The sequence below is a fragment of the Parambassis ranga genome, chromosome 5 (assembly GCF_900634625.1).
Source record: "Parambassis ranga chromosome 5, fParRan2.1, whole genome shotgun sequence".
Taxonomy (NCBI): domain Eukaryota; kingdom Metazoa; phylum Chordata; class Actinopteri; family Ambassidae; genus Parambassis; species Parambassis ranga.
This window is the reverse complement of record NC_041026.1, coordinates 15321016-15348774: the sequence shown is the minus strand read 5'-3', so window position 1 is coordinate 15348774 and position 27759 is coordinate 15321016. Positions and strand designations below refer to the sequence as shown.

The 27759-nt window shown below is 42.2% G+C and overlaps 1 protein-coding gene across 2 annotated transcripts; it reads left to right on the top strand.

The window, feature by feature from the left end:
• Positions 1–739: 739 nt before the first annotated feature.
• Positions 740–26969, top strand: itga7 (integrin, alpha 7). Of its 2 annotated transcripts, XR_003670606.1 has the most exons (26): positions 740–1226; positions 11245–11372; positions 11828–11907; positions 12101–12356; positions 14732–14839; positions 17092–17299; positions 17938–18134; positions 18230–18318; positions 18398–18525; positions 18666–18761; positions 18848–18909; positions 19172–19341; positions 19420–19566; positions 19762–19877; positions 20245–20431; positions 20532–20606; positions 20712–20791; positions 20886–20963; positions 21125–21227; positions 21335–21550; positions 21654–21770; positions 21948–22061; positions 23016–23114; positions 23240–23365; positions 23785–23956; positions 24893–25030. XR_003670606.1 is itself a non-coding variant. In XM_028405597.1 (25 exons), the coding sequence occupies exons 1-25, from the start codon at positions 1015–1017 to the stop codon at positions 25046–25048; spliced, it is 3348 nt and encodes a 1115-aa protein (XP_028261398.1). In that variant the 5' UTR covers positions 740–1014; the 3' UTR covers positions 25049–26969. The 2 variants fall into 2 exon arrangements, 1 of the variants encoding a protein (XP_028261398.1); XM_028405597.1 differs by lacking the exon at positions 23785–23956 and having other exon boundaries at positions 24893–26969.
• The last annotated feature ends 790 nt before the right edge of the window (positions 26970–27759 follow it).

Sequence of the window (27759 nt, the reverse complement as noted above, 5' to 3'; positions counted from 1 at the left end):
TGGAACAGTTGAGGTGACACACTGACAGCTGCACACAAGAGAAACAGAAAATCAGCTGGTTAAAGCAGCTGCGGGTGCGTTCTAGACAATGTAGAGAGCGAAGAGCTGCTTTCTGTTCTTTTTGTCGATCATTACACTAATGTAGATACGATATGCTTTGTTGTAATCTTGCAACCCTCCTCATTGTGTCTGCTCCCACATTCTTCCACTCTGGCTTTTCAGGAGAGCTAAAGGTCTGTAATAAAGCTTCCTGGGTCACTGTGCACATTTCTGCCCCTTTTGTCTCCCAGATTCTTTCCAGATCGATGCCACCAGAAGTGAGATGTCAGGCCTTTCAAGCTCTCAGTGGAAAAAGGAGCCTTTAGCATCTTTTATCTGCCAGATTTTTAACTTTTAAGATTGTTCCTGTTTTACCCCTTTATGCTGCTCAGACATACAAGCACCTGCAGCAAAGTGAGTGGCCACAGAAGGAGGCAGTTTGGACCGTGTGAACTCCACAGATAAAACAGTCTGCTGTCTTTTCACCCTCTCTTGATCTCTTCAATAGCCTCCAAGTATCCTGACAACCTTGCCTGGTATTTTGGCACAAGTCCCTTGAGTGTTGATGTCAGCTGAGAGAGAGAGAGAGAGAGAGAGAGAGAGGGAGGAGGGCCTGAAAAAGAGAGGGGAGGGGGAGGAGTGAGCGGGCTATTCAAGGCACTTGTCCTCTGTCTCCCTATGAGCACAGAGGAGGGGGAGGCGCACATGCATTGAGAGAAACACACTTGCACACACACACACACACACACATATAGTAGTAGCAGTCGCATTTCCACAGCCTGCTCTTCAGACTGACAGCAGCAAACGGAGTTGAGAGCCAGCACGTCACAGCGAGGGTGAAACAAGGGAGGCATCCACAGAGGAGAGGAGAGGGGACTAAAACAGGATTTTTAAAATCTGTTAGCTCTCTGGGAGCCATAAAAGGAATCTCCCCCCTGTGCTCTCTGTGAACTGAACTAGCTCTGCTACAGGACCATGGCAGCCCTGGTGGGACATGGGGACCCAGTTTCCCTCTCCTCACCTTCTCGTTGGACTACCCTGATCTGGGTTCTGTTGACCCTCTCAAGTCAAGTCTGGGGTTTTAACCTGGATACTACTCACACGCTGCACAAGTTGGGAGATCATGGAACCTTTTTTGGTTTCTCTCTTGCACTTCACCAACAGCTTACCCCAGAGCCTCAGAGCTGGTGAGTGGCTGAATGCAGCACATGTCCTATGTATCCTGTGTGTGTGTGTGTGTGTGTGTTGACCACAGTTTCAAATGTGTAATATATTGTATGTGCACCTGCTCCTCATATAAAATTCTTCATATGCTGTACATGATCAAGTGCTATCAGTAGATTCAAACTGTGACTTTTACAGCCAGCATTCGTGTGCTGCAGCCGGGTTTAGATTTGCCAAATCACTGCTACACTGAGTGCAGGAGTTTAAGCATGCTTGAGTGTGCTGCGTGAGCTCTGACTAAAAGACAATAATTCACAGTAAGTGGATGAGAGTGCCCTTGCTGAATCAGCAGACTGGTTTCCTCTAAAAAGGGGTTTTAAAGTTGATTTTCTTGGATCGGTCTGATGCCGAAGTCAGAGACAGCGCTGTGCCCTTCAGTGTGCTTGTCTGTGTGTATGTGTTTGCTCTCTAATAGCAGCTATTCTGATGTGTCCAGCATCTCATCAGCTCTGTTCACTTCCTGAATAAATTATATAACGGGTCACCTCATAAATCTTTGGAAATGTTCACTGCAGTGTGTAAGTAAGAGGCTTCTCCTGATATTCTCTGATAGATAGGGCTGTTTGCAACATATAACAGACCTGTTAGGGACTCTTTCCCCCATTAGCCAACAGGTCTGTACTATTTTTCCTCTATAAATTACCTTGGCATGATTATAGGTGCACCTTTACATTGACATAAACAGTTTTGGTTAAACAATTACTATTAATGTTCCAAAAGTCAATAGTGTAGTATCTAAATTTTGTATGCATGTATGTTAGAATGTATTTCTGTGGGTTTTCTGACATTGTTCAATCTAATTCGCACTTAGTAAATTAATTAAAATAATTTAAATACACATAGTAATATGTAATATAGTAAGTAAATTACCTGCACTGATGTGTGGAACATATCAAAAATACTATAAGTATACTATAAGCTCCTGTTTTGGAACTCCATATTTAACCGTGGGCTCCTCAGTTTACCCGGGCTGCAGTCATGCTGTCGCCTGGTAAGACCAAAGGGAATGACATCAGACAGAGTCATGACACCCCCCCACTCTCTGAAAACCTGCTTACTGTCCTGCAGCATTCCTGGAACTTATTTTAAAAACTGACTGAGAGAATAAACTATTGTATCACACACTACGGGTGGGAAGACTCCAGAGAAACTATACATCAGCAGTCTTAGTGGCAGCAGATACATAATAATCAGAGTAACTGTCTGATGTGCTGATGTGATGATGCACGCACTGAGAAAGAGAGAGAGAGGCATGAATAATGCTGCTGCCAGTACACTGTGACATCACATCACAGCTGCTTTATGTTGAAATGACTTTAATGATGATTTCATCTCTGACCAAAACTGACTGCCAGAATCTTTGAAACACTGAGGTCATCTGACGTGATCAAGGTGTTGTGGGTGATTTCTGTGATATATTAAAATATTTTGATAATTATATATATTATAATTAGTGCTTTTGTCTGTCATCTATAACAACAATATGTGCTGTGTATCTTTAAGGGGTTTACATGACTCTGCATAAATAATTTCAGGCTGTACTGTTGCAGCTTCACTGCAGGAGATAATGTTATTGCACTTTCAGTCAGATGTATTATTCCAACAGCAGTACAGCAATTATCCTTCCTGTCTGAATAATACATTGGCCTTTATGATGGTGCCCTCTTTGTGTTATTGCAGTTCATATGTAGCAGGTCAATTTCAATGTGCTGCCTTATATTATATTCTTGCTCTTTTTATTTATTTATTTTTATTTAACCTTTATTTAACCAGATAAAAAACCCAATGAGATCCAGATCTCATTTACAAGGGTGACCTGACCAAGTGGTCAGCAGCACACGTCAAGAACATTAGAACAACATTTTAAAGTTGGTAAACAAGATGAAAACAGTTATCTGAGCAGTAAAAATAAGTGCAGCAATAGAAAGATATCTTAAAACACAGGCACTGATGAATGGATGCTTTTTGCCTAAGGTGTAATAAAGAATTAAAAATTTTAAATGAGATAAGCTCAGAAATTTTTAAATCAGTTTGGAGGGTATTCCAGGCTGAAGGGGCAGAGTAGCTAAAGGCCCGCTTTCCTAACTCAGTCCGCACATGAGGGACCTGCAGGTGGTATACTCTTCTGATATACTCCTGTAACTTATTGTAATTAAACGCCCCTTGACTCATTTTCTTATTGTATTATGGAGGTTCAGATTACTGTTGCCGGCGGCCACGCTGTTTTACAGTCATTGTGTGTTAGGTCACCTGATTCTATGGTGAAAATGATATTACTGCTTTGATGCTCTGTTCAGTGCTTAGTCATGATTGGATCATACAGATTGTAATGTGTTAGTGCTAATTCGCTTCAGCCTGAGTCACCCTGACTCCTGTCCTGTGTAGAGTTTCAGAGCTGGAGATGTTTATTGGAAGACAAGTTGATTCCTGACGCCTCAGAGAGGATCAGTGTAGTTCTTCAAAGGCTGTACCACACAATGACTGCCAGTGACTGTCTTTGTTGTTCAGTTTTATAGTCTCTATTCAGTACAGGACTGAGACTGGCCCAAACCCCACTGCTCCTTTTCAGTATGGCAGTAAGGGTCAAGGCAAAGGCCAACCCACATGACACAATGATCTCATATTGACTGATGCGCAGTAAGGAGATCCTGGTCAGCGACATGTCTGCAGGAAGTAAAAGTATGCCACACTCAGAAGAGGGGGGGGGGGGTAGCAAGATCAATCTGGCATCTTGGAGCTCTGTAAACCTTCGGCGTTTTCTTTTTGGGATGTTTTGAGTGGCAGAGGCCCCAAGCTGAATTAAGAGGGCTTCTGCTTCTTCTGCTGATGCCAGACAGAGAATGAGATGAGAGGGCATTTGAATCTGAGTTATGTGTGTGTCTGCTATTTATAATATCATGAGAAGTGCTTCCGCTAATAGTTCCCTGCCAGGTGAAGACAGGAAGCACCCCTGAGCTTAAACCCCTTCACTCTCAACCTCAGTACAACTACTGTTCATTTTTACATTGTATTAAGTCTGCAAACAGCATGAAAAAATACATAACAACAATGTTATAAGGACAAGATTTGTACTATATTATATATTATGATATGAAATTATGCCTTTATTTTCACATTACCCTTTCCACTCATGTGGACTCTTTTTGCAAGGTTATAAACTAAGCGGGGAAAATAATTAACTACAATTTTGACCACTAGGTGAAACATTAAGGTCTTGGCAAAGTAATTAAATTGATATAATTATATGTTATATCTTTCTATGCCTGAAACCTCCATTTTTGAATTCCAAGTTACAGTTGCCTTGGTGGACTCCTGCTCTCTGATTCACCTGGTTCTCATTGTTGTAGAGTTATTAGAATTCTTTCCTAGGAAAAATTATTTATTAAAAATGGATAATTTACTGATATCCTATATGGAGGATTTGCACTGCAAGCATATTTAGTGTCATCAATAAAACCCAATGACAGCATGAAGGCGGGTGGAGCTTTCTGCTTATATCCATGTTTAGCTCAGTGCCACAGGCGTGTAAATCATACTCTATCTAACACTACTGGACAGCATCCAGCTGTCATGCCTTTTCTTTAAGTTAATCTCTGCCTCATAACTCAACATAAAGATTTCTTTCTGTTTCGCAGTGCTTTGACAAGGGATTGCAGCTCCGCTGTGCTGCTCTGACGGAGGTCACAAATCATCTGTTATTGTTTCCGACTGAAGGATGCGTGGCTGGCCTTGAAAGACATCTCTCTTGCGCTTTATGTCTCCTCAAGCTGAGGACATGACCAACAACAATTTGGTCTGTTGGTTGCAGCACAGCCACACAATATTGACAATGTCATTAGACTGTGATTTACCCCACTGTCAGGCTGTTGATTCAGGACACTGTCTGTGTTGTACTGCTGTCACAGGGAAAGCTGAAAAGTCTCAGGTTGCAGTGAGGTTCATGTTTACATGTGGACCCTCTTTGGTGCCTTTGCGCTCAGTCTCACTGCCAGCGGGGGGGCCTGCAGGTAGCCAATATAGTACTAGACATCTTGTCTGGAGTCCCGTTTCAGTGGCTGAGTAAGAATCTAAAACAGAAATATCTGAAGCTGAACAAATCCTCTGCTGGAGGCTTGATTAACACAGCTTAAAGACTGGTGTCCAAAAGCCAAATCCAAATGCATAGGTAGCTCATTGCTAAAGCTGGCCTCCACAAAAGCTGCATTAAATCACATGCACATCTGTACACACAATTGTTCCTTATGTGGTAACAGTATGGCAACATATAGGAGACGGTGGCTGAACAACCAAAGCTTTATCATATGACTATGTACAGTGAAGTTAAGTAAGCAAACAAGTTGCGACACACTTGGGGAGCAATGGCCATAGTTTGATAGCGGCATCAATTACTGCATATATTCTCTTTTCTTTCTTTTCTTTTTTTTTTTGCTGTCACGTGTCAAACAATATTTTCTATACCTTCCATTGCAGTCTCTTTTGTATAACACACATTAAATGTCTTTAAATGGGGCCTAGCAGAACACATTCATAACACAAAGAAGAATTTCTGGGTGCTGATTTCCATCACAATAGCCAGATAAAAGCTGCTTTTTCACCCCCAGCTTAAGAGTTGAGAATGAACCTTCCCCCCTTTTTCCCTCACTGATTCAATTCATTTTTTTTGCTTGCTCTCTCTCTCTCTCTCTCTCTTCAGTTTGTCCCACAGTGTTTCTTGCTAAATTTCCAAGAGGTCATTCATGCGAAAGCCTCGTAAAATGTAGGAACTGTTGCTGTGTTTATTTATATGAGGGATCAGAAAGAGCAAAGGCCATATAGCATGGGTTTTACAGTCTCTCTCTCTCTAACACACACACACACACACACACACACACACACACACACACACGATTAATGCCTTTTTCTACCTCCCACTTACTCTCTGTCTATTTAGCATTTTCCCATTCCTCCACTGGGCTGCCAGGATCTGGACAAAAGCTCGGTGGGAAGCAGCGCTGCCTGGCCCAGAGCTTTCAGGAATATTACTTTGCACACCACATGTTTGCTGAAAGCAGAAGGACAATCTGCAAAGTCAGGTGGAAACATACAACTTATAGATCAGAGGGGAGTGCAGAGGTAAATGGCTGAAGGAGCAGAAGCTGATTTTGCAGCTGCACTTCTTCTTGGTAGTCGGCACATCAAGTCCTGAGGTTACCTATCCAGATCTGTAACAGTTTTATTAATTACGTTATTTTACTAAAGAGCTCAGCATTACTCTGAGCTGAACCTGGCAATTGCTTCTGAATATCGAAAGATCTGTCATGTGGGGGAGGTGCAGAGGGTCAGATGGGAGTGAAAGCTGCAGGGATGAATAAATCATTGCAGGACTCCCTTTTGATTAAATATGTGTGTGTCCAGCTAGTGTGTGTGTGTGTGCGTTGCTGTGTGCATCTCTGATAAAGATGCAGTTTAATCAATCAGCTGATGGCAGCTCTATTGGGACTGATACTGTTCACAAGGACACCATGTAAAGCAGACAGAAGCAGGAAATTACAAGGTAAATGATAGCTTTTTGTTTGTATTAATAACAAGAGATTTCATGTTTGATTATTTAGAACATTTTTAATCACTCTGGAAACAGATGCATTTTCATGTTAGTTCTTTTAATTTCCTCAAAGAACTATGGCTTGAAATGGTCAGTTTGATCAGATCTAATTGATGTACCTTACAGTTTAATCGAGTTGTTCACCACCCTTTTTGCAACCAGCATAGATTGATCAGCTTAGGCTCAGCTTGGGCTTTAAGTAAAGACTGGTGTAAACTGCCATGATGATACAGGTTTTTATCTCATTAATGCCAAAGCTGTACACACAGCAGTATGCATGACATGAATGGTAAAGCAGCAATTAACAGACAGACACTCTTATTTGCTGACAATTAGTTTCCATACAAAGTTGACCTGAAATCTCCATGAGTGACCCTGTTTTATATTAGGAGTCCAGCTAAATGGACGAATGACCTTAAACAGTAAGAAAAAAGTCTTAACAGAGAGCTGGAACCCGAGACTCCGAACAGATAAGTATCAGGATAGACTGATCAATAGATGGATGAGTGGATACAGAGGGGAGAAGAAAGGAGGAGATAAAAAGGAACAGTAGAGGGGTGTGTAGGGGTTGTGTCCTCTTTGCACTTTGGACCTGAGGGCCAATCATAACCCCATCAATGCCTGAAAATGGCCGTTCACTTATTGATCAGTGAGGCAGGTGGTGAGCTTAGGGGTTGTTAAAGATGCATGTGCAGTGAGGATGGGGTTACCATTGTCCTCGGACAGGCAGAGGACAGTGTCTGCCTCCTTAGTGAGTCTATGCCAAGTGCCTTTTAAAATATTTTTAAATGAATACACTGCCCTTGTGATGCCCGTAAATGAATATTAACCAGGAAGTTGAGTCACATCCGTGGCCGATGAACCACAACATCCCATAGGGGTTTTGCGGCAGCTGTCTCTGTCTCTCTTTTCTTGCACTTTATTGTGCTTTGCCCTACCCTTTTTCTCCTCTGCCCACAGTGTGGCTGAGTTGAGATGTTAAAAACGTGATGATTCACAGCTCGGTCACCTCATTCTCAGCTGTTGTTTTCCCATCAGCAAAACTGTAAGCAGAAACTGGTGTCAGGTGTGAAATCTGCATTTTGTGAAGCACGCCCTTCGGCTTTATGACACTGATTGTCTCGTTGGCGTCGTTGGACCGTTGTCCACAGTTGACACAGTTGTTGCATGGCCTTCTGCTGTGTGTATCAGTGAACAAATATCGGAGCCATTTGCACAGTCATACCTCCGTTAAACTCTGCGTGCTTGCACACATTTCCCCCGAGCATGTGTGTAAGTTAGTGTGTGTGTGTCCAGGTCAGAGGTCACTGTCTTGCCCCAGGATAACAACAGAAGGCCTGAAGGGCCTCGGGCCCCCATACTGATCCTGTAGAGCCACTGTCTATAGATCAACAGCCTGCTCTGTGATGGACAGATGTTACAGGGTGTGAGTGCACAGATTAGGCGGGAGCAGCAGTGATGATCATGAAACTAAAAATTCAAAATGTTGAGGGTGTGTTTGAAACAGCAACATTCCCAGAAAGGGTTGAGTTTAAAAGAGTTTAGACCCTGCAGTTAAAATTTGCTGGATCTAAATTAAAGTGCAAAAACAGCTTCTGCCTCCCCTGATGTACCGTCACATGGTGGCTTGTTACAAAGTCTCATTAATGTCTGAAGTGCTTCCAGCCTTTTCTCCCTCTCATCATTTGTCTTTTCAGTTTTTCTCCTTTTTTAGTTTGGTTACTCTTTTTCCATAAACAAGTAAAACAAGGCTTTGCTCTTGGGATTACAAAGTACATTTCAGCAGATGTTTGTGTGTGTCTGTGTGTGGTTTTTAGCTTTCTGTCAGTGAACTTTAGAGGGTATTAAATTGATTTTAAAAGGATTTTTAGAAAGAGTTGGGAGAAATTGTAGAGGAGCATGTGATCCTGGAACAGAGAGGAGGTTTCTTTAACTCCATCACATTAATGTCCACTCTTCCTGTCAGTATAAGCGGCTATATGCAAGGTTGTGATTTGTGAAAGTGGGGGGAGGAGTGAGGAACGAGGGTGTGTGTGTGGGTAGTGGTGGGGGTTGATGGGGGAGGGGTGGAGAGAGTGTTGGGGTCACTGCACATGCTCCCCTCAGTGAACACATGGGTTTGAGTGCAGTGTAATGAGTGTCTGTGTTATTTCTGTGATGATCAACTACAAAAACAGGGATGATGACTGCATGACTATAGGGATGTTTTTTGCTTATAGGCCCATAATGCATCCTGGTTATTCTCTATTACCAGATCAGTCCCATTGTTCAGTGGTGATGGTCTGTCTCTACATTTGATTCAATGAATGATGTTCTGTTGATTTTGTGTATGGATGTTTATTATGTTTCATCATCATCCATACATACCATAGCATGGTTAGCATGCAGAGCTAATAGCATTGCTCTGTTAGAGCACAGCCTCTGTAGACTTGTTTTAAACAGTTGGTCAGATATGGCGGGGCCCCTGATGCAGACAGAGCCCAGGTGCTTTATCTAATCTTTGTGTTCAACCAGTGTAATCACACACACAGATATAAACACACACACACACACACACACACACACATGTTATAGTACTGGCTCTGGGCTCATGTGGGTTTTCCACTAGACTGCATCAACATCACACTCAGCACCCTGATATCTTCTCCAGGGTCAGTGTGCAGCAGCGGCAGCAACGTCACACTGTACCCACAACAACTCATGTTACACACCACACACACACATTAACTGAAAGATGAGCCTGGCAATAGAGATTTATGACCATACAATCTGAGTCAATGCTGAACAATGAAGTGAGCTAAGGAGGAAAGTATTACCCAGCCATGACAGTTCGTCCGTGACAAATTTGGGCAATGTGTTGGCACTATCTGTCTCAAATTTTGGCTTAAATATAAACACATAAATTACAAAACAAACAAACAAATGGGAAATCATCACAATAAGAAACTGGATTCTAAAACACTGCCTTCAATCATTCTTCAGTCTGGCAGGGCTGTCCTGTAGGTTTAGGTAAACTGACATGTTGGGAGCCATCCAAGTCTCTCTTCTCCAAATAATGGTGGCATAACAGATTAGCAGACCTCCCAGCCTTACATCATGACACCTGCCCGTATATCTGCACATGTGTGGAGGTATCACCTTAACTCCTAAACATAAACCAGAGTATCCTGGAATGCTGAGCTATAAGGGTTAGGATCAGATCTTATCAAACTTGCTGCTTCTTTTACCAATTCACATCTGTTAAATAACTAGTTTTTTATTCGTTTAACAGTGTTGCTGGTTGTAGTGATGTATAGTATCATTTCATTTATCCTACAGCTGATGTCTTTTGGTGGGTGTTTTGTGTTCCTCCTTGTTGAGTCGTTCCTATGACACACACAGCTGCGCCTCAACAGAAGTGTTTGTCAGGCAAGAGAAGGCAGAAGCAGAAAATAGAAAGCTGAGCTGTCTGGGTGTCTGGGTGGTACTTTGAATGTCTTAATCAGTGGTGGAATGCAGGTACTGTTACTTTATTGAAATGTTTCTTTAATGCTTCAAACATGCAGTACATCTGATGATATTTTTACTTTTTCATCATTCATTCAACCCATAACTAGCATCAATATGTATGTTTTATGCTTTCTTATGTAAAGCTCCCCTTTAGCACAAATCATCTCTAAATATGATCACTCTTCTTGTTAGGTTGAACATTTTTAATACCTTCTCAATTATCCAGCACAGCAGTAACGAGGAGATTCTGTGCACTGAACACAGTCTCAGTGAACAGACATTTAGCTATTCTACATGCTGCTTTATTTATAGGTAAAATACTTCCAACCACGGGGATAGAGCTAATTTAGGTGTGTACATAACACAGTAGATATGAAGGGAGCTGGTGGTGGGAACTTTTTGCAACAGAACAAGCATTGCTAACATCGTTGTTATATTTAACCCGGCTCCTGTAGGCAGATCTCCCTCTCTTTGTTTTGTTTTCTCCTATATTCTGCATTTCACTCTCCACTCTCTGTTCTCTGCTTCTGTTTTCACCACGTCTTGCTTCCATGCATATGCCACGGCTGGCTGATGGTGTTGGGAGGAATGTGGCTCAACATTCGGTTTTTAAATAGCATCCTAGCCTGAATCAGCCGCTCCTAATAAGGCAGAGGGCAGTGACACTGGCCCCAAAATATCAGCACCCACCTCACTCAGAGTAAAACTTTTCCTTGCCTTGATAGTAAAGGATGATGGTGTGTGTGGTATATGTGTGGTATATGTTATGAATCAAGTTTAGATAATAAACTTGGCAGTATGTGGTCTGTGCAGGATTTGAAAGATTCACTTGAGCTACAGGTGTTTTAATGGCTTATTTGTGGATTTATTTCAAACTGTACTGTTATTAAATGTGACTGTTCTTCCTTTAGGATCCTGGTAGGGGCGCCGCAGGCGGCGGGGCAGGGCCTGTTGAGAGGCAGTCGACCAGGAGCCCTGTTCAGGTGTCCAGTCACGCCTGAGGAGTACGACTGTGAGAGGGTTGATATTGATGGAGACGGTGAGTTGGTGGTACAAACTAAATAGTTTTTCAGTATTTTCTCCTCCTTGATGCACGAGCACATGAACTTATAGTATGTGTTCTTTAAAGATTAAAGGTTATCATGAGCATTTATTGTTTTAGGAGTTAATCAGCAATTAAATGAACTGACAGCAGTGAATTAATGTGTATCACTTTGCTGTTATCTTACCATCTAATGGCTGATATCTCATGTCGTTTCCCCATTTATTATTTATTTATTGTTTTGGGCTACTAGTACAGGCAAAATGCTGCTACTGATAACCCCAGATAATGGCCATGTCCAATGGGCTGACAACTCTCTAATCATCTGCAATAATGAAATGTAATTTGAACTTGCATAACAAAGTGCTGCTTACATGCCTCGGCCTGCATCTTAAATGGTTTACAATGTGGAAGCCATCATGATTGGCATTTCCTTCTGTGTTTTCCCTCAGTGAGTCTGGACAGAGAGAGCAAAGACAACCAGTGGCTCGGAGTTACAGTCAAGAGTCAGGGGATTGGAGGCAAAGTGGTGGTGAGTAACATCGTGTAAATTCATCAGTGCAGAGAGGAAAAACATGTTCTGTTGCTGACCCAGAGAGTGTGAAGCGAGAAGACGTGCTGACATTTGGTTTATCTGTTGAGTTGGAGACTGCGTGTGTAAAATGGTTCAGTCCAACCTCATACTGTTTAAAAACATGTTAATGCCATCTCCCCTCCTTCGGCAGACCTGTGCTCACCTGTATGAGCTGAGACAACGTGTGAGTCAACCTTCAGAGACTCGAGATCCCATTGGACGCTGCTACGTCCTGAGTGAGGACCTGACGGAGCGAGATGACCTGGACGGAGGGGAATGGAAGTTCTGTGAGGGTCGGCCGCAGGGACACGAGCAGTTTGGTTTCTGTCAGCAGGGCCTGTCTGTCAGTTTCACCCCAGACAAAAACTTCATTCTGTTTGGGGCTCCAGGGACATACAACTGGAAAGGTAATGAGTCTGACTGAGGACGTGCATGTTTGACTACACTGTTGGTCGAGTGATTTTGGACTATATTATTAAAATTGCCTAACTGACACGGGCTTTAGGTAAAACACATATCAGCAGGACTGATTGAGGACTTCAATCACATTTGAAGCGGTTTTGGTAGCATGTAGAGAACAAAAGTGTCAGTAAGCAAGCAAACGTTTCTGTCAGGATTGGTAGAGAGGACTCAGGCAGAGGGTTCAGCTAACCCTCTGTGATTTCTATTGTAACAAAACACAAAAACCCAAACCCAAAGAACACACAAACTAAACCAAGGAAATCCAAACCAAATCCAACAAACTCACAAGAACCCAAGAAAATAGAAAGCAACTAAGGAGGCGACAAAGTAAAAAGACAATTCAGCACAAACAAAGGGAAACACAGGACTTAAATAGACAAGGTAACAAGTCACAGGTGAAACACATTACGGCGGGGCAAACAATCACAAAAGGCGGGAACACAGGAGAAGTAAAACACATGGACAAACACAAGGGAGACAGGACTTTCAGAGTAAAACAGGAAACACGACTAAACCAAAAGGAACATAACAAAGACAGCCAGAAACAGGACAACTCAGGAAACCCAAATAACACAAAGCAACAAGAAAATAAATCGCAAAACAAGAAAATAATCGCAAAACAAGAAACAAATTAGAACCCAAAACACCAAATCATGACAATTTCACCTTTGTCATAAAAAAAAAAATCCACAACAGGAAGTTTTGACTCTGGTATCTGCTGGCTAAAAGAGAAGAACATTTACCCCAGAGACTAAAATATTCAGTCTGTATTGATTCCTTATTGTATGCTGCGGCAGCGGCTTTATTACAACATGCAGATATGTTCAGTTGATGTGAAAAAAGGAAACTAAATGTGAAAAGAAGAAAGATAATTTATATTAAACTGTTTAATTAAAAAGCAAGATGCAGTTATTTTATAGGCCAATCAGCTAATTGAACACAGAAATCATGCAGCACTGCAGCATGCACTCCATTAGAGAGTCAGTGCAGAAAGACTGATTTATATTGTATTGTCATGGACTGCTGCATGCTGTGATTTGCTGCATAATAGTCTGATACAGTAAATATTATTTATGTTGCATTATGTCTTGTATGTAAGCTTGTTTTTTTGTACTATGAGAGACAGAGAGATTGTGTCTGCTTGTTCTCAATTCATTAATATGACACACAAGTGAAACCATGCATATATAACAGGGAGGATTTTTGAGTTTGCTGTTGGCTGCTTCTCTAGTGTCACACAATGCAACACACCAAAGAAAAAAAGGGGAACTGCCCACAGCTGAAACAACTAAAGTGAATAGTGGTGCATTAACGTCAGTTGCAGATATATCACGAACAGATGCTGCATGTGTACAGGATTAATGTGCAAGGATGACATGGTGCTCAGTATGAGGAATAATAGTATGTTTATGTCTGTATGCAGGTGTTGTTGCTTTGCTGTGCCTTCACCTTTTTCCCTTCCAGGTGAGATGCGGGTCCAACTCCTAAACCAGACTCTGCTTGACCTCGGTTTCTATGACGATGGACCCTACGAGGTGGCAGATCAGAAACAGCTTAATGCCCAGCTCATCCCTGTGCCCTACCACAGTTACCTGGGTAGGATACGCCCTCCCTGCTCACTGCTGCCTGTGCACAGGAGATAGGAGAGAGAGGGCCTGGGGGGGAGCCCGGGTGAGAGATGATAGCAGGGCTCAGACTGCACTCCATAACATACCCAAAGATTTAACCACAGGAACTAACAACAGTAGCTACTGCCTAACTGCCTCCGACAGGCTGAGGGAGAACCTGTTTTAGGACCCCAGTCATTCTCTGGGGATTATTTCAGGCTGAGCCTATCAGAGTATGAGTCATAAAACCCAGAATATGACTCCACCTCGGGCACTTTCCCATTGTGGGTGGACAAGTGGCCTGACACAAATTCTCATGATGTCACTGTTTGCTCCCTTACTTGGGCAAACAAGGAAAATACTGTACGTACCACAAAAACTACAGTGATGTTATCCTGATTCTGGCCTCCGCCCATGTCCACATGAAAACATGTCAAAACTTTAAGTGGGTGGAGTGCAGCGTCAGGGTGCAGTCTGAGCCTGAAACATCATCTCTCCACCAGGTACCCAGTGGTTTTGCAGGGTAGATCACTGCAGAACCACAAAAACAAAAAGCACCAATCAATCACAGTCTGTCTCACCTGCAGCTCCCTCTCCCCTTTTTTCTCTCTTTTTTTCTCTCCCTCACCATTTCACCACCCCATCACTCTCCTCCCACACTCCTCCTCCTCTTGCTCCTGTCTGTCTGTTCTCTCTCCTGTTTTGGGCCGTAGGGCTCTTGTTCATGGCTAGCCCTGTTGAAGATGCACTGCTGTACAAAACTCAGGAGCCCTCCAACCGGCCCACACCATTTGAGGATGTAGCTCATAATAGCTACTTAGGTTTGTAGGCGTGAAGTGTTGTTTGGACCAGACTGGGCTTGTAGTGGATGTAGTCTGTTCTTCTTCTACTCCGTCTTTGTCTTAATCCTTTCCTGCTAAATACAAGTCATTTCTATAGATTTTAGTGTAATCTATGCACTGAACGTCGAACCGTGTCCTCACTGTTATAAAGAGACAACCATCCCAAACTGTATTTTTTAAAATAGATTATTATTCAACCAATCACACTGAATTGCAACGATGGTTGTCTCTTTGTGTAGTGTGTCTGTTCTGTCCTTAGACCTTTATTGTCTTTGTTGTCTTTAGTGTGTTGACTCTGTTTGTCAGTTTGCATGTGTCCGTATGGACGAAGCTATCCAGGGTACCTTGGTGGTGGTTTTCCCTTTTATCGTTGCAGTTTGACTGAATTAGACTGTTTAACTGGTTTAACTAACACACACATGCAGACACCCGTGTGGCTCTGATCAAGCGAAGCTCCGCTTTGAGTTGAATGCTAATGTTGCTGTGGGTTTAGCAGGAATAACCCTGTATTTACCATATTCAACATTTTAGTGTGCCGTGTTAGCATGCTAACATTTGCGAGACAGCTACAGTTACGATCTATAGTCATTTGGTTTTTATTTATATCTGAAAATAACATAAAATGAGAAAACCGGCTTTTCCAACCAGAAACCATGAGATGCTCACATTTGTTCATGTGTTGTTTAGGCCGTTATTGTAACCCTAGGCTGAAGTGCCACATGGTTTGTTACACATTGGGGAGGTTGTCTGTGTAATAGGGAAAGGACAGGTGCTGTCAACAAGGTGATTGGATGAATCAGTTCTTAATCCATAACAAGCTAACTTCAAACAATCAAATCAACAAAGTGGAGACGCAACAAGCCAATGAGGCTCTTTGAAAGCTAGCAAAGAGCATTCAGCATGTCAGTAGATGATTATTACCAACACTGGCAGGTTGACTGTATCTAGAAGAGATTTATCAGAAAAATGATGTGTGACGTTTTTGTTATGAACCTCCTGGTACTCAGTGTGTGTAGGTAAATACCCACGGCGTGGGATCTGTGATAAATCTCTCTATTCACATTCCTCCAAGCCTGCTTACCTTCTTACTCACCATATTGAGCCGTCTCCTTGACAACACTAATTCCCAGATGACCTTTTAGCCTTCATTTATAACTCACATGCTTCCATTGATCCTAACCAGACGATATGCCACACCTATGCATGCTCATTAAAAGGACAGAGACTGTCGTAGAAATGTACAACTGTCAAAGATTTACTTCCTGTAGAGCATTATAATATTATAATACAAACAAAAATGAAAATGTATTTTAACAAATGAAGAAAAAACACATTGATTCATGTTTTAAAGTGAAGCTAAACAGTTTACTAAGGTTTCTGTCGTTGGTCCCACTCATCCCTTTCTCCTCGTATAAACCTTTTGCTCCATTAAGCTTCTATTCCCTGTTTAGCTTTACAGTGTCGACCTTGCTGTGGGCCTCTGTGTTAAAAGCCACCCTGTGTGGAAAAAGTAGCACCTCGTCTCCATCCGTTGGTTTTACAGGAGCTGCGATGTTGCATTCCACACCTGCCACCCTGGAGCTGCTCACTGTTTTGTCTCTGTTTTGTCTCCCGCTGCATGTTTACTCAGGACTAACAAATGTCCCGATAGATTAACCCCACCCCTTTGCCTGCTTTTTTTTCTTTAAACCTGTGAAGCAAATGCATGATGTTGCTTCTGATGAGGTGCAATGTTTGATATAATATGTGTTATTTTTCACAGAACACAATCTTGTCATGGAGTAAATACTCCCTCTCTCTTCTTGATTTACATACCAGCACATTCTCACATTCTTTCACAAACACACATAGAGATGTGCAATTTCACAAAGCCCACTCGCACAAAGAGAGGGAGAGGCTTCAGGCCATAAACCTGATTCATGTCCACCCTCTGTGTTCACATACTGCTTTCACAGTATCATGAATCTCAGGAGACATCGGACAGAGGCCAATGCATCTCTTTTTGTTACTGTCACTATCTGCCTCTCTGCTTCTAGAAGCACAAACGCCCTAAACACACACACATTTGCAGCCATCATGAGCGTGGCATAAAATCAATAGTCACTTAAGGCACACATTTCATTAGCAAGCAGATGAGCAGAACATGGCACACAGAGAGATGAGCTTCTGAACCCCATGGTCAATGCTAACCCCCTGACCCTTCTTCCTTCTCCTCCTTCATCGGCTTCCAGGGTTTTCTGTGGACTCAGCTAGGGGGATAATGAGCCTTGGGGAGCTGACATTTGTGGCCGGTGCACCTCGGGCCAATCACACAGGAGCAGTGGTGCTGCTAAGGAAGGACAATGTGTATCGGCTGGTGCCGCAGCATATCTTCTGGGGGGAGGAGCTGGCCTCTTCTTTTGGGTATTCAGTAGCCACCGCAGATCTGAACAGTGATGGGTGAGTAAAGCCTGGAGGAGAAATCATTAAAGTAATAATAGAGCGAATGTTCAAAACATAGCACCCTCTTTTAATTCTAACCAAGCACCGCATTTCAGTGAAACACCTCATACCCACTGTTAAGCATGGCGGTGGAGGGGTGATGATTTGGACTTGCAGTCATTGAGTTGACCATGAACTATGGTTAGCCGGAACTGGGTCTTGCAACAAGACAATGATCAAAAGTACAGCAAATAAAAACAACAGCAACCATAGTAATAAATAATCACAGCACTGGCTGGAAAATAAAATAATCAAGATTTTGAAAGGACTAGTCAAAATCTAGACCTCAACCAAATTTAAATGACATGGCAGCACAGTGCATAAGAAAGTGCCCAAAAACCACTGCATATCCTGCTAATAGTAGATCTATGAGGAGGTCAATCATGTATATATGTTGTTGGAGGTTGGAGGTTGTATTGACCTTATACTAAGAGGCAAATAAAAATCAATCTATAAGCAGATCATTTAGTATCATATCAATAAATAAATAAAGACATAAAAGTCAATAGTGACCATGAAGAGAGTGACTGTATGATGGTTAATTTTAATGGTTTAAAAGTTCTTTGAGTTTTTTTCTCCTGTGTTTCTGTCCCTAGCTGGACTGATCTGATTATTGGAGCTCCTAACTTTTTTGACCGTAAAGCAGAGATTGGTGGAGCTGTTTACGTGTATCTGAACCCCTTTGGTCACTGGGATGACCAGGCTCGGCCCATCCGCCTCAATGGGACGTATGACTCCATGTTCGGGATGACAGTCAGCAATGTTGGAGACCTGGACCAGGATGGATATGGAGGTATGTGAACACATAAGTAAATGATGAGCATGCGGGAGATGAACATTCTAATTTGAAACTGCAAATATTTAACAAAAAAAATGATGACTTTGCAGATATTGCTGTTGGCGCACCGTTTGATGGAGACGGAAAGGTTTTCATCTACAGAGGATCGGGTTCTGGAATTGAGACAAAGCCTGCTCAGGTACGTATGAATAAAATACAGGAAAATAAAGGGACAGAAAAATATAGATGAACATGAGGATCTTTTTTTATCCCATCAGGTGCTGGATGGTCGTGATTTTGACGTGAGGCGGTTTGGATACTCTATCTCAGGTGGTTTGGACATTGACAACAACCACTATCCAGACCTGGCAGTCGGCTCCCTTAATGACTCAGTTGTTCTCTTCAGGTGACTAATAAAAACATTTAAATCACATTTGCAATTACATTTGTTTTTATAGGGGAGTATAAAGGACTTGTTCAAACAGGGTCATAAGTGATCCTTTATTGTCTTTACTGACCCATCTCTCTTGTCTCTCTGTCCCAAAGGACTCGCCCGGTCATCCATGTGATCAGAGAGATCTCTATTGACCCTCCATTTATTGATCTTGGGCAGTTCAACTGTAAGGACAGAGAGGGAGTTTGGTAAGAACTGATAATGTGATAAACATCCAGGAAAACTCACTTAAACAAGTTTCTAAAAAAAAAAAAGATCTACTTATTTTTTTCAGTGTGGAGGTCAAGGCCTGCTTCACCTTCACAGCCCACCCAGATCACTACTCTCCACATATTAGTAAGTCAAACCTCTGTGTTCTTCTTCTCATGCGGGACTTCTTATCACTCCCCACAGTGACAGGAGTCAGTTCTATTTACAGCAGAAAGTGTGGATACATTAGCTTTAACGCACACAGCTGTGTAATCCTGTATCCCCTTAGATGAGGGTTTACTGTAAGTTCTACCCCTGGTGGGCTCCTTAAGTGCTCTCTGTGTGTGTCCTGACATTTCTGTATTTTGATCCCTCTGTCTGTGTCGCCCCCCACTTTGCTCCCTTCAAGCCCTTGTGGTGCACTTTGAAGCTGACACAGAGCGCAGGAAGCTGGGCCTCCCGCACCGCGTTAACTTCCTGGGCCGCAGTTCACTGGACCCAGAGTACACCCAGACAGAGGAGGTGGAGCTGCATCGGCAGCGTCACCCTGTCTGCACCACCGCCGTCTTCCAGCTGCACGTCAGTGAACACTCTTCACATTTCTCACATCTTTGATCAGATCTCATGTTGAACATAATTCATTTTCTGTCCATGCAGGAGGGCATCCGTGACAAACTGCGTCCCATTTCATTGGCGATAACCCACACCATCAAGCCTGTCCCACCACGCAGACACTCAGCCAAGAAGCTGGAAAAGCTGCCACCTGTTCTGAGTATCTCCCCCTCGAATACGCTGCACTCTGAGGTCTGTAACAAGGCAGAATCCCAGGGAGTTTATGGTCGGGATTATATTTAATTTAACGGGGTGCTGCTGCTCATAGATTAGACCTTTTAAGACTTTTATAACTTTTATAACATTAAAATTTAGGAAGCAGACAGATAATGTATCTTGAGACTTTCACCTGCCACCTGACATTTGTTCTCATTTAACCCCTTGAAGGTGAACTTCCTGCGAGAAGGTTGCGGCAGCGACAAAATCTGCCAGAGCAACCTGAAGCTCAGCTACCAGTTTGGAACGCGCCCCCTGACCTCTGACCTCTTCACCCCTCTGCCAATGTTAGTACCTGCTTAATGTTGTGTGTGAGAGCTGGTTTTAAGTTGATGTTGCATGCTCCTGCCCGAGAAACTGTTGCCTGGTAACTGACCTCACGACTCTTTGTTTTGTGAATGCGGTGCTAATAATGTCTGATTTTTAATTTCATGTCTCTTCAACCAGACGTTAATGGCTTAATTATTTATCTATTTGTCATTTATTAATATGTTTTATAGACCTTAGCATTAAGATTCATCTTTATTATTACCATTGGACACCTTCAGTTCAACAACGTAACACATTAGAGGAGGGTTAGGGTCCTTTGTAGCCAACCTTCCAGAATTATGTGTTTTAATCTCTTCCTCCATTTTCTCCCTTGCTGTCATGTAGAGATGAGGACAATGTACAAGTGTTCTCTCTGTCAGACCAGCGGCTGGTGGTGCTGGAGATCACCGTCACCAACATGCCCTCTGACCCTCTGAACCCAGAGGAGGACGGTGATGACGCTCACGCCGCTCAGCTGCTTATCTCCCTTCCAAACACGCTGTCATATGCTGGATCCAGGGTCCCGCCACAGGTACGAGAATGTATTTTTTGTAACACAGTAATGAATGTATTTTTTCGAGGTGGTGACATATACAAGGAGTTTTCTCTCTGTTTGATTCTCCTGATTATAGATGAGATGTCAAGCAAATCAGAATGGCTCTCAAGTGGAATGTGACTTGGGAAACCCCGTCAAAAGAGACACTAAGGTAGGGTAAACCTGCATTTAAATCATATGACTGAGAACTATTATAAGAAGCTGAATGTATTTAAAGAATTAAAAAGTCATGAATAAAAAAACGTTCTTTCCTCAGCTGAAATTCTCCATCAACCTGAGTACATCTAACATCACCATTGAGACCACTGAGCTGACAGCAGATCTTTTATTGACAACGTAAGCCCTGCTCTGCTCTCACATCACATTCATGTTTATATCAGATGTCTGTGTGACCTGAGGGTCTTCATGGCTTTTTTGTGTGTCCCCCCAGTATCAGTGAGCAGTCTGACTTGGACCCAATCACAGCTTATGCTAAAGTTGTGATAGAGCTCCCTCTGTCTGTCAGTGGGTAAGTTACACCTCAGACTTCTGTGGCTGCACCGAGCAGATCATGTGCTAATCTTGTGCACCATTTTTGTTTCATTTACTAAAACTCTGGCCACTTTAACTTCAGAGTATAAGGCTGCATGAAGCTGTCTGACACATTCATGTGTTTGTATTGTACTGCAGACTTGCTCGTCCTCACCAGCTGTTCTTCAGCGGGACAGTGAGGGGAGAGAGCGCCATGACCAGCCTGGAGGATGTTGGGAGTCCTGTGGACTTTGAGTTTGTGGTGAGGGAAGATTTTGTGAGTCTGTATGTGTGCTTTGTTTGCCACCTGTAAACACAGGTGACATGTGGTATTTATTATAATATATTGTAAATATTTTTTTTACCCAGGTTTCTAATCCTGGACAAGCTCTCCAGACGCTTGGCTCAGCCTTCCTTAACATCATGTGGCCTTATGAGCTGGCCAATGAGAAGTGGCTGCTGTATCCTGCCAGCATGAAGTTTGAGGGTCACCCTAACACACAATGCTCACACGCAGATGCGCTGAATCCTCTGAAGCTGCAGAGCTCCTCACCTGCAGAGCTTCCACAGTCTGACAGTCACACGGTAGGTGGAACAATTTTTTGCTGACTTTGTTCATGGGTTCATTTTGATTTGATTGAAGAGTGTGGATTTATTTGCCTTAACACCAATGCTTTCTTGTTAAAAGCCTGGGAGAACACGCCGCTCCCACCCGGAGGAGGAAGGTCAAGTGATGACAAAGGGCAGCGTGGGACGAACCACACCGGCTGTGGCGGCTTCAGAGAGACGCAAGTCACTCAAACTGGTAAGAGGGACAAGAAAGCACAGGAAGAAAGAGAAGTAAAAAAACTGCTAAATCCATGGTTTATTGATTTTTCTGCTAATGCACTCAGCCTTCTTTATTTGTACTTCCTACTGCCTTTCTAACAGTTTTCATCTGGCAGCAGTTTAATGGAGTGGTTATGTTGTTCTTGTTTTGCAGGATTGCCTTTTGGGGTCGGCACGCTGTGTGCTGTTCCAGTGTCCTCTCCACAGCTTCTCTGGTCAGGCTATACTCAAGATCCATGCCAGGCTGTGGAACAGCAGTTTCATTGAGGTAAAAAAAAAACCTAGAACTCTAGCTGCATTCTGGATCAGCTGCAGGGTATTGATGGAGTAATGTGGACGTCCTCACAATAGTGAGTTGCAGTAGTCCAGTCGTGTATGGTCTAAACTATAGTGTGTAGAGAAGTTAGGTATAGATACAGTCACTTGTTGATATGGCTTCAGCCACAGGTATCATAGGGCCGAAAAATTCTTAACTTTTAGCATTGCTATGCTGCTATAGGCCTTCTCTGTCGGGGGGCACAAACATGATCCACTTAGCAGTTCCCTGTCCTCTTCAACCTCTCTCACCCTCTTACCTCTCCTCTATTCTCATCAGCCTGATTTATACCATTGTACTGTGTATGCTGTCTTCCTCGTAATTTTGTCTCTCACTCTCAGAATCACAATCATAAATACTTTATTAATCCCAGAGGAGAATTGCTCTGCAGGTCTCTCTGCCTTCAGACCTGCATGCTGACCTGCAGTCCAGCCCCTGGACATACCAATGCTTATTGCCTGCGCCACAGTCTGTTGTTCATCTCTAACTCATGACATATACATCTGCTATAATATAAACACAATAGTTTTAGCTTGCTCGACAACAATAACAACCAATCTCATCATATCATATTTGTTCTCTTAATGTATCATGTTTGTGCATGTTTGTTCCTCTCTCTCTTTGTTCCTCTCTCTCTCGTTCCTTCATCCTCTTTGTCCTGTCTACCTCTTCTTCTCCTCCTTCACCTGGCCGACTGTCAGCAGGAAAGTTCTCCCTTATGAGCTCTAGGTGTCTTCCTGTTAAAAGGAAGTTTGTCTTCTTGCCACTGTTGCTCTTAAGAGGGTTCAGGCTCTGGGTCTCTGTGAAGCATCTTGAAACAATTCTGATTATAAAAAGCATTATACAAATAAAATCGAATTGAACTATTTAAAGCTCTGACTCTTTTCTTTTTGTCTCTTTTCTCAGGAGTTCCCGGCTGTCAGTGCTCTGGAGCTGCTGGTCAGAGCCAACATTACTGTGAAGTCCAGCATCAAACATCTGGTCCTGAAGGATGCTGCTGCACAGGTACATTTTTTTTGCTATGTAAACTGACTTCAAGGCCCTTATTCACATATGGACATATAAGGAAAATAATTAGATCAGATTTATTTTATTTGCACACTATGTTTACAACCTCACTGTCTCTCCAGGTCCCAGTGATGATTTATCCTGAGCCGGGTCTTGCTGACCAGTACTGGATACCCTGGTGGATCATCCTTATTGCTGTCCTGGCAGGCATCCTGCTGCTGACTCTGCTGGTCTGCATACTCTGGAAGGTAACACCACTGTGTCTATGCACTATTATGGTTTAGCATGTCGATGTGTAGCATTAGCATTATGTAAAATATGTCACAGTAAACAGCTGTGGAATACTATGTAAATTCAGGTGCTCCACTTTAGCTTGCTTTATTAGTAATTATACTTTGATTTGTCATTTTAGCAGATTTTCACTTCTCATGATGAGTCAGTAAAGGAAAGTGTGGATAAATGAATTTCCTTCAGAAACCTGCACAAGAGAGGGTTTCTGTGTGTCACTGACGTCACTGTAACTGCAATTCTGAGTCTCCATGGCAGCCATTTTTCTACTCTTCCAGCTCACTCTCATCTGTTCCTCTCCTCGTTTGTGCTTGTGTTTGTCTTTCCACTTCTGTTTCCTGTCCTCCCTTTGTTGCCCTCTGGTGATCTGTTGCCGCAGTGTGGGTTCTTCAAACGCAGTGAGCGGCGCCGACACTATGAGACGGAGTACTACCGCGCCCATTTGGGGGTCCAACCCTCGGAGGCGGAGAAGCAGGCAACAGAACTATAATATTTTTTTAAAAAAATATGTCCCTCTGGCCTGCTCTCCCCTCCTCGTCTCCCTCCAAGCGGTAAAAATCCTCCGCTTTGTCCCTGGTTTGAGGCTGGTGGTGTTCACAGCATGAAATATACGAGCACAAAAAATGAGATGATGTCTTACCAAAGATGGAAGCTAATCGCCCTTTTGCTCAGCTTTACCTTTCTTATTTATACAATGCAAATATTCAGTCCTCAGACACCACTTAGCTGTGCACTTTACTATGAAACTATATTAAAGTTTTAATTTGGCAACCATCAACAATCAACAATCTGCTGCAGTAAGCAAGCTAATTAGGCTAACACTAGCTGTATGGGGTAAGACATACAACAGGATTTAAGGATCATCCCAAGTTCTGTTTAACAAATTTTAATAAGCACTTCTGTCCTAGCACATATTTGGATTTTAAACATGTGAGTTAATTGGAAACTGTTTCCTGTCTACAGCATTGCTTTCTCTGTTTGATTTGTACCCTTTGAACACCGCCCAGCCGTCTCTCCTTTAGGGCTTGCTGTGCCGTGTGCTGTATGCCTCTCTTACTCGTTAATTATCTGCACTTGTTTATTCTGGCACCACACATATAAAGGCAGTTTATTTTTCTCCTGTAATTTAACATCCCCAATTGACTTGCATCTCATGATCAAGCTTTTTCTAGGTGCCAGAATGCACTTGTCATTAGGATCACTTGGTGTTTTTGTTCTTTTCAATGAGCGTAAATGTTCTTAATGGCACTACAGTGTGTTAATCACTGAATGTAGAGCATGTGGGTGTGCTTTTGAGTGCGGATGTGCCTTTGTAGTAAATAAAGTCACCTTAACTGCAGAAGGTCAACACATAATAGTGTATCTACTGAAACAAATAACAAGTTATGAAACTTGTAAAAAACAAGTAAAATCACAAGTTAAAACAAATAAATTAATGGTCTTGTTTCTCTCCTTTTCTTTTCCTGTTTTCCTTCCTGTGCCCACAGTGTGGCTTCTTCCGACGGGCCCACTACAAAGACAAACTGCCTCAGTACCACGCGGTGAAGATTCCTCGCGAGGACCGGCCACAGTTTCAGACTGAGAAGTCAGGAGGTGTTCATAAAAAGGAATGGGCCACGCACTGGAGCGACGGGACCTCGTAACTCACTGACTTTACTAAAAAATAATAATAATTCAAATCAACATGCGGCGCTGCATCTGAACTGAAAAACAAAAAGTGCACACAAAGACTGGGATCATGAACTGCTGTGCACACTGCGCCTTTAGATAGTAAGATAGTCTTTATATTGTGCATCTATATGAAACGCTGAAAGCCCAGAACAATAATAGAACCAGTCTAGCTGCTCAATATGTTTCACAGCCTGCACAGGGAGTGCCGACGCTTTACTGTCTTCCATCAGTGTGATTGGCAGGACAAAGAAGGACTGAAAATCAAGGACATGCATGAATGCACAAACACACAGAATATTAGCTGCATACAGACATACAGGACTTTGTTAATAAATAAAGAAGCCACTGCCCCCGACACAGACTTCTTTTTGCCTTAACTACTGTAAGACTGATGACTAATAAGGGCAATGAAAATATACATTTTTTAATACATGTATGTAAATGATGTTAGAGGGGGTTCTTTGAGTTGGTACACACTGGGAAGACGTCAGTACGCCACAATGAATGTGTTGTTTTCTGGGTTTTGTGATTACTCTGGGCTTAAATAATCTAAAGAGACAGTTCACCCCCAGATATTTTTTTCTTGTGGATGTCAGTAATATTCATCTAGATTGTTTTGAAGTGAGCTTTAAGAGATTTCAATGTAATGCCACTAGGTGACTCTCAGCCTGTGTACTCACAGTGCCAAAAACCTGAAATCATGACCTGATTTTTGACAGAGAACATCAACAGACCCCTTGGCAACCATGTAAATATAGGAAATTCAAAGCCTGCACCTGCCAATTTTGTCATTACGCTTGAAGTGCACCAAAATGATACTTGCAAACATTAGCTGTACCCAAGGATCATGTAGCATCAGATCATTTTTAATTTTTATATAAAACCACCAATCCCATTTAACTTCCAGTTTCATAAAATAATCCAAAATGAATAGCCCCATAGAGAGCTATCCCCAGTTAGCTTTAATCCATAGTTGACTAGCCTGCAGTCACATCAAAACAAGCTCTATAAAGTATATAAAGATGAATTTGGGGTGGACTGTCCCTTTAAATTCCTCTGTCTTTTTATTGCCTTATTCAAAGCACTAAGCTTTTTTTTCCAATCTGTGTGAATATATTTTTCCTTTTTTGTTAATGCAGAAAAAATGTACTGTACATTATTAGTGGATTTCCTGAGTGGACTTGAATATGAAAGCCTATGACATGCCATGGCCACAGCACTGTTGTCACATAAAAATCTGGATGGATGCTGTCCAATGGTGGCAGTGTATAAAGGGATTATAGCTTCCATTGGATGTATGACTGAATGAGACATAGCTCCTGAGGTTTTCAAGTAACACCATTATATTTTTCTTACAGAGATGTATTGTAAAGACACCAGGAGACATCATGACCTTTGTATAAATACTGTAGTTTTCAAACTGTATTAACCGGCTTGTCTCACTGTTCCTGCTAATGTTCTCCACTCATACCTGTCAGTGTTCCACAGTACTCTCATTTCTGTACTGGCATTTCTAATTGCATACAAGTGCCTTATTGTGAAAGTAGCAGATGGTGAGCTACTGATTACAAACACAAGGCTACTGCAAATTAGATCACGCCGCCCTGGAACATCTGCTGGACACCGATGGAGTAAATACCAGAGCGGGACATGTCAGAACCAGATCTTTGGATCTAATCTGGTTGGATGTAAAGCATGAAGAGTCAGTCAGCTTGATTTTTAGGTATTGCTGGACAATCATATATTAGCTGCATGGAGGTACTGTTGCCGTTCTGACGTCCCCACATGTTTTTTTTTGGTCATGATTTAGTGTTTTATTTATTTTTGTTGTTGTTTGTTTGGCTGCACTGTTTTAACATTGTAAATAAAATAAAAGTGACACCCTAAAAGAGAGGAAACCTTTGTTGGGATTTATGATTAGCTGCAGTTCACTGAAGAAACACCAGATGGAGGCAAAACTCTGACAAACATTATCATTATAATATATAATTATTTATCATTATGAATAAAATAATTCACATAACAATAAATTAACTGATATTGTATAAAAAATTGTATAAAAAGGAAGCACACACACAATTCCTGTCAGGGTTTGTGAGGATGAAAGGACCCAAATGCAGGACTTCCTGGCAGGAGCAAAAAAAAAAAAAAAAAAATAAGAAAACACAAGGAGTAACACAAACTAACCAGGAAACAAACTAACAGATTCACAAACAATCCCCAGCAACTCAGGGATCACACAAAAAAATCCTTGAAGACAACCTGGCACAGACAAAGCAGAGCACATGTCTTAAATAGACAAGATAACAAGACACAAGTGAACACATTCAGGGCGGGGCAGGTAATCAAAACAGGCGGGAACACAGAGGAAGTAAAACACACAGGAATACACAAGACAGACAGGACTTTCACAGTAAAACAGGAAACAAGACAGAAACATAAACATGAAAATAAACAAGACCCAGGATCATGACAATTACACTATAACATTACATAAAGATGTTTGGCATGCATTTAAATTATTTCATATATGTAATGACACTAATAAAGAACCACTATGTATGTGATCTATAGAGAATTAGAAGATTTTGGCTATTCATTATTGATCATTATAGCAAAGTATAGATAATGTAGTGATGCCTTCTTCCACTGTGGCCTGTAGCTGACAGTTAAATGTGTGATC

Excerpts from the sequence above, each read along its gene's own strand:
- itga7 (XM_028405597.1), top strand. The coding sequence starts at position 1,015 with ATGGCAGCCCTGGTGGGACATGGGGACCCAGTTTCCCTCTCCTCACCT. Across the intron at positions 1,227-11,244 it reads ACCCCAGAGCCTCAGAGCTG|GATCCTGGTAGGGGCGCCGC; the intron begins GTGAGTGGCTGA and ends TTCTTCCTTTAG. Across the intron at positions 20,792-20,885 it reads GCAGATCTTTTATTGACAAC|TATCAGTGAGCAGTCTGACT; the intron begins GTAAGCCCTGCT and ends GTGTCCCCCCAG.